At 36.9% G+C, this 14,575-nt stretch overlaps 1 protein-coding gene across 10 annotated transcripts in view; it reads right to left on the bottom strand.

Moving 5' to 3' along the window:
- Positions 1 to 14,575, bottom strand: part of WWP1 (WW domain containing E3 ubiquitin protein ligase 1) — a 123,942-nt gene that overhangs the window by 2,604 nt on the left and 106,763 nt on the right. For all 10 annotated transcript variants that reach the window (XM_036995642.2, XM_036995638.2, XM_073229792.1 and 7 more), the window contains 4 exons: positions 9,358 to 9,478; positions 5,606 to 5,710; positions 2,758 to 2,854; positions 1,764 to 1,836 (listed from right to left, as the gene is read on the bottom strand). In XM_036995642.2, the coding sequence (XP_036851537.1) occupies positions 1,764 to 1,836; positions 2,758 to 2,854; positions 5,606 to 5,710; positions 9,358 to 9,478 (396 nt within the window). The remainder of the gene's footprint in view (positions 1 to 1,763; positions 1,837 to 2,757; positions 2,855 to 5,605; positions 5,711 to 9,357; positions 9,479 to 14,575) is intronic.

Raw genomic sequence — 14,575 nt, 5'->3', positions numbered from 1 at the left:
GTCCTCCACCTCAGATCTTTCCAATTCATTCTTTTGAACTTTTGATTCGCAGTCCTCTCTAGTCTTAACTCTTCTTTTGCCTTAATTGAAAGCCAGCTAGTCTAAAACTTGCCATTTTCCTGCAGCTAATCAACAAAATTTTCTTCCCAAGGCACACACAATCTAGCTATGCAACCTTTTTTCTGAGCCTTTTATCATCTACTGATCTCGGTCATGCTCCTTCGTTCACTGAAAGCTTTAGCACCTGGTTCACTGTTCTCCCCTTCACTCAGGCGACATGCAATACCATGCCTCCCAGTTCTTGCCCTTCTTGTCTTCAGTGACCTGGTTCCTCTGCTTCACTCAGTGACTTCAGGATACCTTGAACCTTATCACCAGTAAAGGAAATTTCTGATTAAAAAACTCTTCTCTGACCACTTGTCTTTCCACCTTAAACTCCAATTAAAACAACCTATTAACTCATTACTTTCTTACAGCCTATCCTGTCCTCATTTTGTCTGTCATTCCTTCAAATGAAAATAGTGTTCCATAAAAAAAGCTGATTCAGCTTTCATTTCAAATAACTGCCAGAGAGCACAGCAACCTCAACACAACCATTCCCTAGTATGCAGAAGTGCATTAAGCAGACTTCCCATTTTGTCATACAAAAATGACAAAGACACTTAATTATCAAGATTTTAGGAAGTTAATTTTTACTGCTTCAAAATGAATAATTTTCAATGAGCTTGGCTCCCCCACCACATTTTTTCTTTTTTTTTTTTTTTAATCTCCAAGTGTGTGGTGTTGAAGAATATAGAGAGAACAATTTGGTGCTACCACTGTGCTTGTGCTAAGACATCAGTTTTACCCACAATTGTTTTTGTGCTATTAAGTATAAGTGCCAAAACAATAAAAAGGCAAATAATGGCTTAGTATGAAGTGTTCTGACCTCTTTGAAGAACCATGTACCATTAAGCTGTCATCTTCTGCTTGGATGATAAACAGTCCTGTATTCATTCTTATATCCAATTCTGTTGGCTAGGGTTATTTTTCTTGGACCTCATTACATGCTATTTAAAACTCTTCAAAGGCTTCTAATTGCCCTTACAGTGAAATCCAGATTCTTTATAGCAGCCTATAAGGGTCTACATAATTTAGCCCTATCTATGTTAACAGATTCTTTTTATCCCAATCTCCCCTGATTCACTAGGTTCCATCCATTTTAGTCATATTTCATTCCTTGGAAAGAAAAAAAAAATGATCTTCAGGGTCTTCGGAAATGGCCCTGTACAAAGTGCATTTCCCCGATTTCTTCCCATGGCATGCTATTTATCAAACTCAAACATTACCTACCCTTTCAGAGAAGTCTCCCCAACCACCCAATCCAGAGGGGGTTCCCTCCAGCTGTTCTCTATTACAGCACTGTTTCCTTTGAAGTACTTACTAATATTGCAAATAGTTATTTGTTTACCTGTTTATCATCTGTGTCCCCTCCCCCAATGGAGCACCAAACCTCATAAAAGACAGCTCTCCAATCTTGTTTTACATGTAGTGGGTACTCTAAATATCTGTTAAATCAATGGATACATTTCTCAAGTATTTATACTAACCAAGTAGAAATCATTCTGAAGTGTTCAGTTACAGAAAGTTAAATCAGTCTGTTCTCAAAACTGAAATTCTGGCTACTGTAATGAATAAGCAGTTACACTGCGTCTTACATATTAAAAAAAAAAAAATAGACCCTCTCTGGCTTTCACCTTCCTATTAAGGATTCTTGAACTTACCATGTGTGGCTTCTTGGTAACCAGGTGTCTTTGCCAACTTTTTCAATGCAAAATTTTTGAGGCCCATTACTTCCTAAACCAGGAAAATAAGATAAAAATTTATCTGGTCCTTGTACATATAACAGTGGGATATTATTCAGCCATAGAAAAGAAAAATCTTGTCATTTGCAACAACAAGGATGGATCTAGAGGGTAGTATGCTCAGTGAAACAAGTCAGGTGGAGAAAGACAAATACCAAATGATTTCACTTATTTGTGGAGTAAAAGAACAAAGCAAAACAGAAGGAACAAAAAAGCTGTTGACTCAGACACTGAGAAGGGACAAGTGGTTTAAAGAGAAGGGGTTGGGGAGGGTGGGAGAGGAGGGAGAAGGGGATTAAGGGGCACTCTAATTCACAGTCACAACATAGGCAGGCAACTGGGATGGTAGTCCAGCAAGGAGAAGACAAATAATGACTCTATGGCATCTTACTACACTGATAGACAGTGACCCAATGGAAGGGGGTGAGCTCTTGATAATATGGGTGAATGCCGAACTACTGTTTTGTGTATTTGAAACCATCATAAGCTTGTGTATCAATGATAATTTAATAAAAAATAATTTGGTTTTGACCAAACTTTTTGGTTTTGACAACTAGTTTATAACATGTCACCATAATCCATTGATATAGAAAAAATCACAATGTAAATTGCTTCTGCCTAGAGATTATTATTACTGCAGAGATCCAGCAATAATAATCACATTAATGGAAAGGTAAGTATCTATAGGATGTTGTTCCCTTCACAGTTATCCTAAGGAGCAAAGCCATGGCCAACTCGGCTATGTGAGATCTTAAATTTTGTCTTATAAATGTATTTGATTTAAACCGTTAAATTGTCTTTCTCTGGTAGATGCCTTACGTAAAGCACAGAAGAATAACCCTCAAGTTAAAGTCTACTGTATGTCTAAAGGCCATTATTAACACAAAATTATCTACAGTGAAAAGGCATTTACCCATGAGCTCAGCGAATCCTCCCAGAGGTAAACGGCAGGTGCCAGTGACAAACTGCAGTAGTCGCATTCTTACTTCATTGTCTGTCTCTTTCACAAACTGTAACAAAATCAAATTAATACAAAATGAATGCTAAATTACCTTTAAAAATCAAAACAAATGATTCTTAAATTTCTTCAAGAAAATTAGGAATTTAACTTGAATAAATTTAACAAATTGAAATTGGCTTAAAAGGAGTTAAAAAGTGATTAAAACTTACTTATTAAGACTCAGCACTGTGCTAAGTATATTGTGAATTTTACTTCACTTAATCCTCTTAATTATACCATAGGTTGCCACTACTATTGTATACATCTTACAAGGAGGAAACTGAAGGCTTACAAAGCCTTGCTGGTCCAAGGTCACATCGCTAGAAGTTAACCAGGACAGATATTGTTGGACCACAGTATTATAGCTACTGAGGGATCCTGCCAAGCACTGTACCACAGGCTTTTCGTGGTTGTGGCCCTCAATACTGTGAGGTACATACTACCATTAGCATCCCAACTATACATATAAAAAAGCAGAGGCCTACAAGTGAAATAATTTGTCCTTCTCAAACTGCTAACAAATGTTAGAATAAATAACATGTGGACTTGGGTCTGGTTGAGTACTACACCAGTTATTCTGACCTAAGGCAACTACCCTCTTCCCCTGTAAGCTACCAAAACAAATGAACACTTGCAGCTGCCACTAAACAGTTTACAGTATTTTCTCTCACTAAACACCAAAGTCTGTTTTCTCCCAACTCTGTATTCTGCATGCTTGAAAACTTGAAATATGCTCACTGTCTCTTCAAAGAGGGATATAAATGAGCAATGTGGTAAAATACTGATTTGAACGGGTCTGAGTATCTTATTAACAGAAGGCAAGAAACTTAGGGAGAAGCCTAAGAGTAGAAATGTATCTTAATAATGGGGACAAACATGCTAATTATGACAAAAAAATTATTCAGCTTATAATTGTGCTTATATCTGAATTGCAAATAGTCAGATATTTCTGGCTTTAAAATGGACACATCCTACCTTTTTTAAAAGTAAAAGCTAATAGGTACACACAGTAGAGAATGCAGTACAGGGTACGGCATAGAGAGCAGCTTTCATACCTTTGCCTCCAACTGCTCAGCACAGCTCTCCTCTGAACCAGTGCCAGTTTTCTCTCATACACTAGCATACACTATGCAGAACAAACATTTTCCTTTTAGCTAAAGAGCATCATATTATACACACCTTCCTTTTCTCCTTTTTACTGAAACATACTGTCCAATATTTGGTTCATCTGCAGTTTACAAGGTATGGAATTACAGAACTGACATACAGTTGACCTTGAGCAACACGGGGTTGAACTGTGGGTCCTCTTAATACACCTGTTTTTTTCAGTAAATGCAGTACAGTATTGTAAATTTATTTTCTCTTCCTTATGATTTTCTTAACATTCCCTTTTTCCTACCTTACTTTATTGTAAGAATGCAGCATACAGTACATATAACATGCAAAATATGTTTTAATCGACTGTTATTGGTAACCCTTCCTTGTCAATATTAGGCTATTAAGTTTCTGGGAAGTCAAAAGTTATATGTGGATTTTCTTTATGCAGAGTCAGTGCACTGTTCAAGGGTTAACTCTACTATAATTTACTTACTCAGCCCTTCTTAATTTCAGGTCTCTGTTAGTGTACCAATAATGTTGCAATAAATATTCTGATATGTGCCATTCTGCTTATGTTGAAGTGCATCTATAAGATGACTTTCTAGAAGCATCTACACATTTTTAAAGAATTAAGCAATAAACACAGACACATATCCTTAGGAAAAGATGCAACTTTTGAATCAAAAGTAATACACTACAAAAACTTGGCTTGCTTTTCTCACAGAAGTGAAACAGCTAAGTGTAAGTAAACCAGGAGTTCAATCACTAAGTTCCTCAAATGAGTCTCAATTAGTAGATTTATGTGAATACCACCTCTGGCCTAGAGATTTTAAATTCTCACACAAAATAAAGTCTGTTAAAATAAAATACACTTCAAGATTAATATACAGTGCTGGAATACCCAGACCACCCTATTACAGTTTAAGCCAAAACACAAACAAAAGAACAAACAAATGAGAGGGAAAAGTGAAGAAAGAAAAAAAGAGAAAAGAAAAGTCATTCTTGGACATTACTCTCTAGATGATTCTAATTCCTTAGCATATTATTACCTTCAAAGGAATGAAGTGTCTGCACTGACTTTCTCATTAAAAACACACTTCCGTTCAGAATAGGCAAATATATGGCAACAGAAAGATTACTGGTTGTCTAGTGCTGACAAGTGTGGGGAAATGGGGAGTGACTGCTTATGGACAGGGTTTCTTTGGGAGGATGAAAGCGTCTCAAAACTGACTACGATGATAGATGCACAACTCTGTGAATATGCTAAAAACCAATGACTTGTAGAATTTAAATAGGTTTAATTGCATGGTGTGAGAATTATATCCCAATAAAGTATGAAAAATGAAAAAAAAACACTTCCTAATTTACTTCTACAATTACTATAATTTATAGAATACTTTGATACTATTAGGAAAAAATGCTACACCTACAACTATTACTATTAAACTATTACTTAAAGCAGATTCTGTTAATCTTTCATTAAAGTCAGAATAACCAGTGGAAAAATACTATAAGTAGTGTTCATACTACTCGCTTCTGATTTGGAATTCAGACTACATATATCCAAAAGCAGTTTCAATCTAAAAAATGAACTTTTAAAACCAGTGTTCCATTGGAAAACATTTTCTTTGATTACTTGTTTCAGAAGGATAAAAGCAAATACCTGCCAAAACCAAATTATTTGCTTGCTGTTTCTTGTGTAATGCCGATACACAGTGTTTCTCTGCCAATCTGCCAAGTCAACCTCTTGCATGCCACATAACATAACCTGGGAAACGAGCACAGTATCAGGTCACAGTAAAGATTTAGTGAAAAGAATAACTCTATGACTGAAATCCAATGAACAGCTATGCATATGCATAATTACGTAAACAGCTATGTGCACAACAAATGATCACAGTAAGCAAATCCAACACAATTTGTGGCAGCTGCATACTAGATTCTTTGGTACTCTCTTATCCATGCTTACTGAACTCAAACTGAAAACAGTATTCTAGTCACCATTTCAGTAACTACTGTCTTTGTAACCACATCCCAGTCAAAATGTAGAATATTTCCATTATGTCCTTTCAGTCAAAACCACCATCTAGGTGACAAATGATTTCCGCACAGATTAGATTTTCGGGAATATAATATATAGTGTACATATGTGTGCACACACAAACACAATGTTTATAAGATTTATCTGTGTTGTGGACACCAGTACTTTTATATTGCTGAGTGGCATTTTATTATATGAACACATGACAATTTACTTATCCATTCACTTGACGATGGACATATAGGTTACTTCAAATTTTTGGCTTTGACAGAATAAAGTTTGTTGAACACTTATGGAAAAGTCTGTGTGGATATATATTTCACTTGGGTAAATACCTAATAGTAGAACTGCTAAGACATAATATTGATGTATGTTCAACATAAGAAAATACCAACAAACACCCCAAAATGGTATGTCACTGTGCTTTAATTTGCATTTCCCCAAGGACTAATGAGCATCTCTCATGTGTTTACTTACTACCAATATAACTTCTTTGGTGAAGTTTTCGCCCATTTAAAAAAAAACTTGTGTTTTTACAGAGCTTATAAGAGATTTTTTTATGTATTTTGGATATGAGACCTATGTCTCAATAGTTTCTACCTGTGTATAGATTGCTTTTTGTTCACTTAACAGTGGCTTTTGATGAAGACCGATTTGTCCTTCATGTGTGCTTTGTTTTGTGTTCTTAAAAAACTTTTGCCTAGACTAAGAATTTTTTCCTGTTTTCTTTGTAGCCAGCCTTCATATTTATGATTTAAATTAATCCTTGTTTATAGGTTGAAGTGGGGGTCAAGGTTTTCTTCCATATGGTTATCCACAAGATTTAGCATCATTTGTTTAAAAGACTTTCTCTTTCCCCATGAAAATATATTAGCACTTTTTTTGAATATCAATTGACAAAACGTATTTTCTGGACAGTGTTTCATTGATCTGTCTATCCTTTCACAAATACCACACTAATTACTATGACTTTATAGTAATTATCGAAATCAGGTAGTGACTATCCTTCAAGTCTGTTCTTTTTTCAAAATTGTTATGGCTAATCTAAAGCCTTTGCATTTTCTTATAATTTCTGAACCAGCCTGTCAATTTCTACAAAAAAGTTTGCTAGAATGTTGATTGGGGTTGTGTTGAATATACAAATCAATTTGGAGAGAACTGACATTTTCACAATATTCCATGTTCTAGAATATAACATGGCATATATTCCCATTTATTAAAGTCTTCTTTAATTTTTCTAAGCAATGTTTTGAGTTTTTACTATAGAAATCTTACATGCCTTTGATTAATCTGTTCCTATTATGGATGCTTTAGTGAATAAACTTCAGAACTTGAATTTCCAAGTGTTTGTTGCTAGTATATATAGAAGATACACAGCTCATTTATTATTGGCCTTGTGCCCTACAGTCTTAAATTCACTAATATTTCTAGTAGTTTTTTGGTAGTTTCTTCAGGACTTTTTTAAGTTGAAATGTTATCATCAGTGAATAAAGACAATTTTACCTCTTTCCAATCTTTAACACTTCATATATCTACTTTCGCATAATTGCACTGACTTGGGAATCGAATAAAAGTGACAAGAGTGGGCATCTTGCCTTGTTCGCATCTCAATGAGAAATAGTCAATGTTCACCATCTAGAATGATGTTGGTTGGGGTTTATCATTTTTGTTGATGCCCTTTATCAAACTGAGAAAGTTGTCTTATTCCTAGTTTGACGAATTTGTAATAAATACTGTTGTATCTTTTCAAAGTTAAAACAGATTTTAACCTGTAAAAAGTATATAACTGAATAATACACTTGATTTTGAATAACATACCATATTTGAAAAATACCGTGATTTTGAAAAACAGTATGAATGCCCACTCATAATTAAGAGAGATAATGATTCTTTTAAGTCTGTGATTAATAAATGATTAATACTACTCTAAACAGTATCTTCCATTCTATTCTTTTAATGTGTTTCTGCTAATCTGTATAAGCAAGCTGTTAAGAAATGTTAACCACGTTTAACTACATGTCATTTAGGCTGAGATTCCTGATTTTCATATACTTCCCATGTCAGTTTCCAAAACCTGATTGCTACATAAGCTTATTATTATATGCAATTAAAAAATTAGAATGCGAATTTTTCATATGCACATTTGATTACATAAACAAACCAAGTTTCTTACTGGAGGACCCAAGGTGGCTAAGTCATTACTGCATCCAAAGGAGGTGGAGAAGAAATGCCAAGAACTATCCTAAGGCCTATGTTCTAATCTATAGGGGAAGGACGCCTTTAAGAATTTACAATAACTAATCATTAGGAAAATACAAATCAAAACCAAATTCGATATCACCTCACACCCATCAGTATGACTACTATATTGGAAAGAAAGAAGGAAATAACAAGTGCAGGAAAATATGTGGAGAAATTGGAACCCTTGTACACTTTTGGTGGGAATGTAAAATGGTACAGCCACTATAAAAACAGGCAGTTTCTCAAAAAATTAAATGTAAAATTACTGTATAATCCAGCAATACCAAATCTGAGTAAATACCCATATTTTTACACCCATGTTCATAGCAGTATATTATTCAAAATAGCCAAAAGGTAGAAGCAACCCAAAATATCCAGATTCATGAATGAGAAAATAAAATGTGGTGTTTATAACAGAGTATTATTCAGCCTTAAAAAGGAAAGACCTTCTTACGCATGCTACAATACAGGTGAACCGTGAGGACACTACTAAGTGAAATGAGCCAGTCACCATAAGATAAAAACTGTACAGCTCCACTTATATGAGGTACTAAGAGCAGTGAACTCGCAGAGAGTAGAATGGTGGCTGCCAGGGACTGGGGCAAAGGGGAAACGGAGTTTTTTAATGGCTTATATAAGAGTTGCAGTTTTGGTTAAGTGAAAACGTTCTGGAGACTGGTTACATAACGATGTGAATATACTTAACATTACTGAACTGTACACTTGAAAATGTTCAAGATGGTAGATTTTATATACATTTACTTTACCACCCACACACACCTGATACACTTCTAGTAAGTCTAAATACAGTTAAGACCACTCAGAACTCATGACTTAAAAATCCGATCTTTGGGGCAACTCACTACTAAACCAGGATTTCAGAAAGTTTCCAAAATTATTAATAAGGCTGCATTTATAGCTGATGACTTTGTGCCCATGACATCATCAGTTCAGAGAACTTAAGACGGTCACCCAATGCTAGGATTTTAATACCCCTAAAACATCTGATAAATGAGAGGATTCAAGATTGTACTACATGATTTAAAACTGTGTGGACATTCTTCTGAAAAAGCACAAAAGGGGTCCCTCCCCCCACTCACGTTCCCTGTAATAGCGTGAGAGAAGAGCCTGACCTCCAGTTCTTTCTCGTCGAAGTACTGCAACCACTGGAGGGGGACAACCTCATTGAAACCATCAAGGAACGCTTTGGTCTGCTCCTGCACTCCTCGAGAGAAACGCCACTCTGTCATCAAACTGGAAAATAAAGATGGTATTTAAAAATAGGTAATTTGTATGTAGGTAAAAAGCTTTAAAACATCAGACATTTTAGTTCTAAAATTCCTTCTTTTTCTAAATGTACATGTTATGACATACGTTTACGTGTTAATTCTAGCACATCAATAGCTATGTAACAGGAGGTTCTTTGTCAGTAAGACAGCCAATTTGTGGCACTAATCATCTCCTATTCATATCTAAACAAAGAACGCCAAATATCGTACGCTAACACAGTGCGGAACGGCGCGGCGCGGCACGTCACAGGCTCTCCGTCCGCCAAAGCATTTGCCCCTAAGACCTGAGCACTCGGCCGGGGGTCTTCCGCGGAGGGGAGGCAAGGGGCTGTCCCAGGGACAGGCAGTGGTGATGCCTGTGGGCCATGTGCTTGAACGGGTTTACGGTCCTACTTGAGAAGCTTCAAGCCAGAAAACTGGCTCTACATGCTGATTTACTGGAGAACACTTAAGATTTCCTAACCAGAGTAAAAGAAATAATTTGAGATGGAAACAAAACATTCTGAGGAGACAAGTAAAGCAGCTGTAGGACAGGGAAGTACAATCAAAATGAAATAAGGAAGAACTCTGTTAGAGGTGCAGAATCTCTCAGAGGAGCTTCTGAAAGGAGGTGGCTCTGAGGTCCTGGGGCAGCAACAGCAGACACCGCTGAGAAGCCTCCGCGGGACCATGCTCCCCAGTCCCAGCTCCGCTCCTCGTGTCCTAGAGGAAGTGGGTCGTACACTTTTCTGAGGCGAGCTTTTCAGAATCCTTGCTGCTGCCAACACCTTTCTTCAATGACTATCCCTCTTGCCATTTCCCCCAAAGGTGCTTGGACTACTTTCCAAAAAAACCTTCCTCAAACCCAGTCTCTCTTCTAACTACCCTCTCCTCTCTTTACTACTCCTCACACTAGGACTATTCTCCACTTTCTTACCTCCTATTCACATAAAATTAAACCACTGTACTTTGCCTTTCTTCTCCCCCACAAAGGAAAAACTCTCTTCACAAGTGTCGGCCAGGAGCTTGGAATTACTGAGCCCAATGCCCTCTTCTCAGTGCAGCTGGCACATGGACTTCCTCTGGCCCTGGGTATGAGCGCTCCCAACTCACACGACTTCTCCCGGGCCAGGCAACACCACCATTTCGGGCGTGATTTTGTCCAGTCCTTTGTTTCCATCATCGGTCTCACTGTTCCATAACTGCTGGCATTCACTCAGAGCTCTGCCACCTTTCCTCTTCGAAGTGTTCACTATCTAAGGACGCTATCATCAATTACCAGTTTTAACTATCACAGAAAGACAATAGTTCTTAAATTACCAAATCCTGCGTTCCTCCTGAGATTAAGGTATTTGTAAGTCATCTCTCCTTGGATATCCTGCTAACAGCATCCAACTGTCAACCAATCCACAAACCTCAAGCATCAAAAAATTATTCCACCACATGTCACTGAATCTGAACCATTCTTTTCCTATAACACCCTCAAAAACCCATTCCTTCATTTTATTTTATTTTTTATTATTTTGGTTTCATTAATGTACAATTACATGAGCAACATTATGGTTACTAGATACCCCCCATTACCAAGTCCCCACCACATACCCCATTACAGTCACTGCCATTTTTAGCTCTGCTCTGCCCTGTTTCAAGCCTACAGTGCCTACCTACTTCCCAGATTGCTGAAACAAGCCCTTGATTCATATTCTGACCTCCAGTCTTTCCCTTCCCATGTGTCACTCCCAATTTACCCTCCACAGAGAGGCAGGATTAGCCTTCCAATACAACTCTGATCATTCCTGTCTTGGTTCTGGCTTATTCCGATGACGATATATTAGAGAAAAATCCAGGTTTCTTGGAAATAACAGTTTCATTAGGTAACTAAGGCACACTCTGGCTGTCTTTCGAAATTCCTATCCAGCCATTATTGATCATCATCTTATGCCATTTCCAGAGCGCTATAGTTGTAGATTCTTCGGCTAGACTGACCCCTTTAATACTCAATTCCTCTGCTCCTGCTTACTTCTCCCTCCCAAAAAGCTCCCCATCAATCATGAAATTGCTTATTCATCTTTTAAGACCTAAATTGTATGCAGTGCCCTATGAAGAGCTTTACTGAGTCCTCCATAAAAAGAATCCATAGCTTCTTTCCTACTTTGGATTCTGACAGCACTTCATCCATTGTTCTACAATTCATTTACTCAGAGATTCACTAAAAACCAAATACCACAACTGGAAAAGAATATTATCACATAATTTTAAAGAGCAAGATTAAAAAATAAGATTAAACTGTTATTACTGTTTCAGACACTGAAACAAAATTCTCCCAAAATTGTTATCTTCAGGACTAGGTATCAACTCTCATATAGCAGATACTATATGAAGATTCTTTAATATAGTGGTTACCTAACACAAAGTATAAAGTTTAGAATAGGAAACTAAATACAGCTGACCTTGAACGACATGGGTTTGAACTGCATGCATCCACTCACATGTGGTTTTTTTTCAATAAAATGTTTCCCAAAACATGGTGAAAATTTTTTGGAGATTTGCGACAACTTAGAAATAATATTTTCTTTTCTCTACTAAATTGTAAGAATAAAGTATATGATACATATAACATATAAAACGTGTTAATCAACTGTTTGTTATTGGTAAGGCTTCTCGTCAACAGTGGCTATTATTAAGGTTTTCGGGGAGTCAAAATTTACACATGGATTTTGACTGCATGGGGAAAGGCAGCACCCCTGATCTCCGAGGGTCAGCTATATAAATTTTACACCATAAACATTTATTTATTATGCATTTCACATCTCAAAATGTTAACAGCATTTTTAAAATGCTCAGATTGTGCTATTTAATAATTACTGTTGGGTTTTGAAGAAAACGTAAGGCCTAAGAAACATAGAAAGCCCACTGCCTCATGCACTATCTTTGTCAGTGTAAATGCCTTTATTGTCTTTTCCAACAATAATAATAAATGCTCACTGCATGAAGAATAAGCAAAACAAAAATACCTCAGAGAATACAAAGATATATAAAGAAGAAAATTAGTTATTGGTAATTCCTCCAGAGAAAACTAGTTAGGCAGAAGGAGAAAGAGTAAAAGGCCTAGAATGTCATGCTAAGAAGGCTGTATTAACTTAGTAAACAGATGGCCATTAAGGATGTGAAACTGAAAAGCCATTCACAGAAGAATTACTATGACTTTTTGGAAAGCAACACACAGTATCTGTCTTTGACCTAATAAATTCATTTTTTGGAAATTTACTCCACAAAGGCAGAAATAGCAGGGTAGATGGATTCATGCTTAAGAAGATTTTCTGTTCCCTTGTTTGCAGTGGCCCAAATTGGACAATAGTAGCAGAAATGGCTGGATAATACAGAATGGATGTATCATAATTTACCTAGCTATCAGAAAATGTGTTAGATCTACTTCTACTGACCTGGAGGATGGAAAAAGCAAGCAACAGAGTAATGTGCATGATATACAATATCCCTTTTCTGAAAGAAATATAATAAAAAAACAAAAATCTGAAAGGAAGAAACAAAGACAACACTGAGAATCCCAAGTCTAAAAGAGTATTAAAGGGCAGAAACCATTACTGAAATAGGTCAAGAGGAGGCAATAAGAAGAAAAAATGAACATTTGATTTTGACACATTAAATGTAAGACGGGTCATTCAGTCATTCAGGATTTGGCACACTGTGGCCTCTGAGCCAGATCCAGCCTGCCATTTGTTTTTTGTCCAGCATGAGAGATAAGAGTAGAATACATTAAAACAAAATGACTGAAAAATATTAAAATCTCATGATTGAAAATTATATGAAATAAAACCTCACAGTCCAAAGTAGTCTTACTGGAACACAGCCACACTTACCTGTTCACATCTGTCTGTGGCTTCAGTTAACAGCAATACAGACTTTATGTGGCTAACAGGCCTGAAATAGCTACTATCTGGTTCTGTCCTGGAAAAGTTTGGATTCACTTGGCTGGCAAACAAATTATTTCTAAAGGTCAGATATTGTTTTAATAAAAGATTGAAGCCACAGTAGCAGTCTATTTAGAGAAGCAGGCTGAATAAAGAACCTTGGAAAAACATCCATATTTAGAAATTGGAGATGTAGAGAACCATCATCAAAAGAGAAAGTGAGGAACATCAGTAATAGCTGGATCCACAGGATCATGGGCTTAAGCGAACGGTCTCAGAGCAGGTCGCGGTGAGCACTATCCAAAGAGTGGGTGAGAACGGGAAAGTGAGGCGGACGAGGAAGTGAACATCAGACTGCTAGTCAAGGCTTGGTTTCCAGACTTGGTTTTGCTACTTACTACCAAACAGAGCGCTTTGGTCTCCTCATACAGAAATAGAGATTGCACAGTCTTTGCAAAGACCGTTTTAGCACCAAAGCTCTATGATTTTTATTTTATTTTTTTATTAAGGTATCATTGACATACACTCTTATGAAGGTTTCACATGAAAAACATTGTGGTTCCTATATTCACCCTTATTATCAAGTCCCCCCCACATGCCCCATTGCAGTCACTGTCCATCAGTGTAGTAAGATACCACAGTGTCACTACTTGTCTTCACTATGCGACACTGCCTTCCCCGTGACCCCACACACACCATGTGTACTAATCATAATACCCCTCAATTACTTCTCCCTCCTTCCCCACCTGCCCTCCCACACCCCTCCCCTTTGGCAACTGCTAGTCCCTTGTTAGAGTCTGTGAGTCTGCTGTTTTGTTCCTTCAGTTTTGCTTCATTGTTATACTCCAAAGCTCTATGATTTTTAATCTGGACAAAGGCAGGATGCATAGAGCAAAGGCAGCAGGGAAACGAAGGTTACCATATATTTTCTTATCTCAAGAACTTTGATAATTTTGAGAAGAATCAGAAGCAAGGGAAGTTTATATGTGAATTTTTGAGTAGTGTTGGGCATGTTTATAAATTGAGAGGAAGATTAAAATTATAGAAAAAAATAATTTAAAAAGGGTCAGTGAAAAGGAATGAATGTGGAACATCTTCCCAGAGCTGCAAACAGAGGTAAAATTAATGGTATAGATAGAGGTAGTTCTAACATG

The sequence above is a fragment of the Manis javanica genome, chromosome 2, assembly GCF_040802235.1.
Source record: "Manis javanica isolate MJ-LG chromosome 2, MJ_LKY, whole genome shotgun sequence".
NCBI lineage: Eukaryota > Metazoa > Chordata > Mammalia > Pholidota > Manidae > Manis > Manis javanica.
This window is presented reverse-complemented; position numbering and strand designations above follow the sequence as displayed.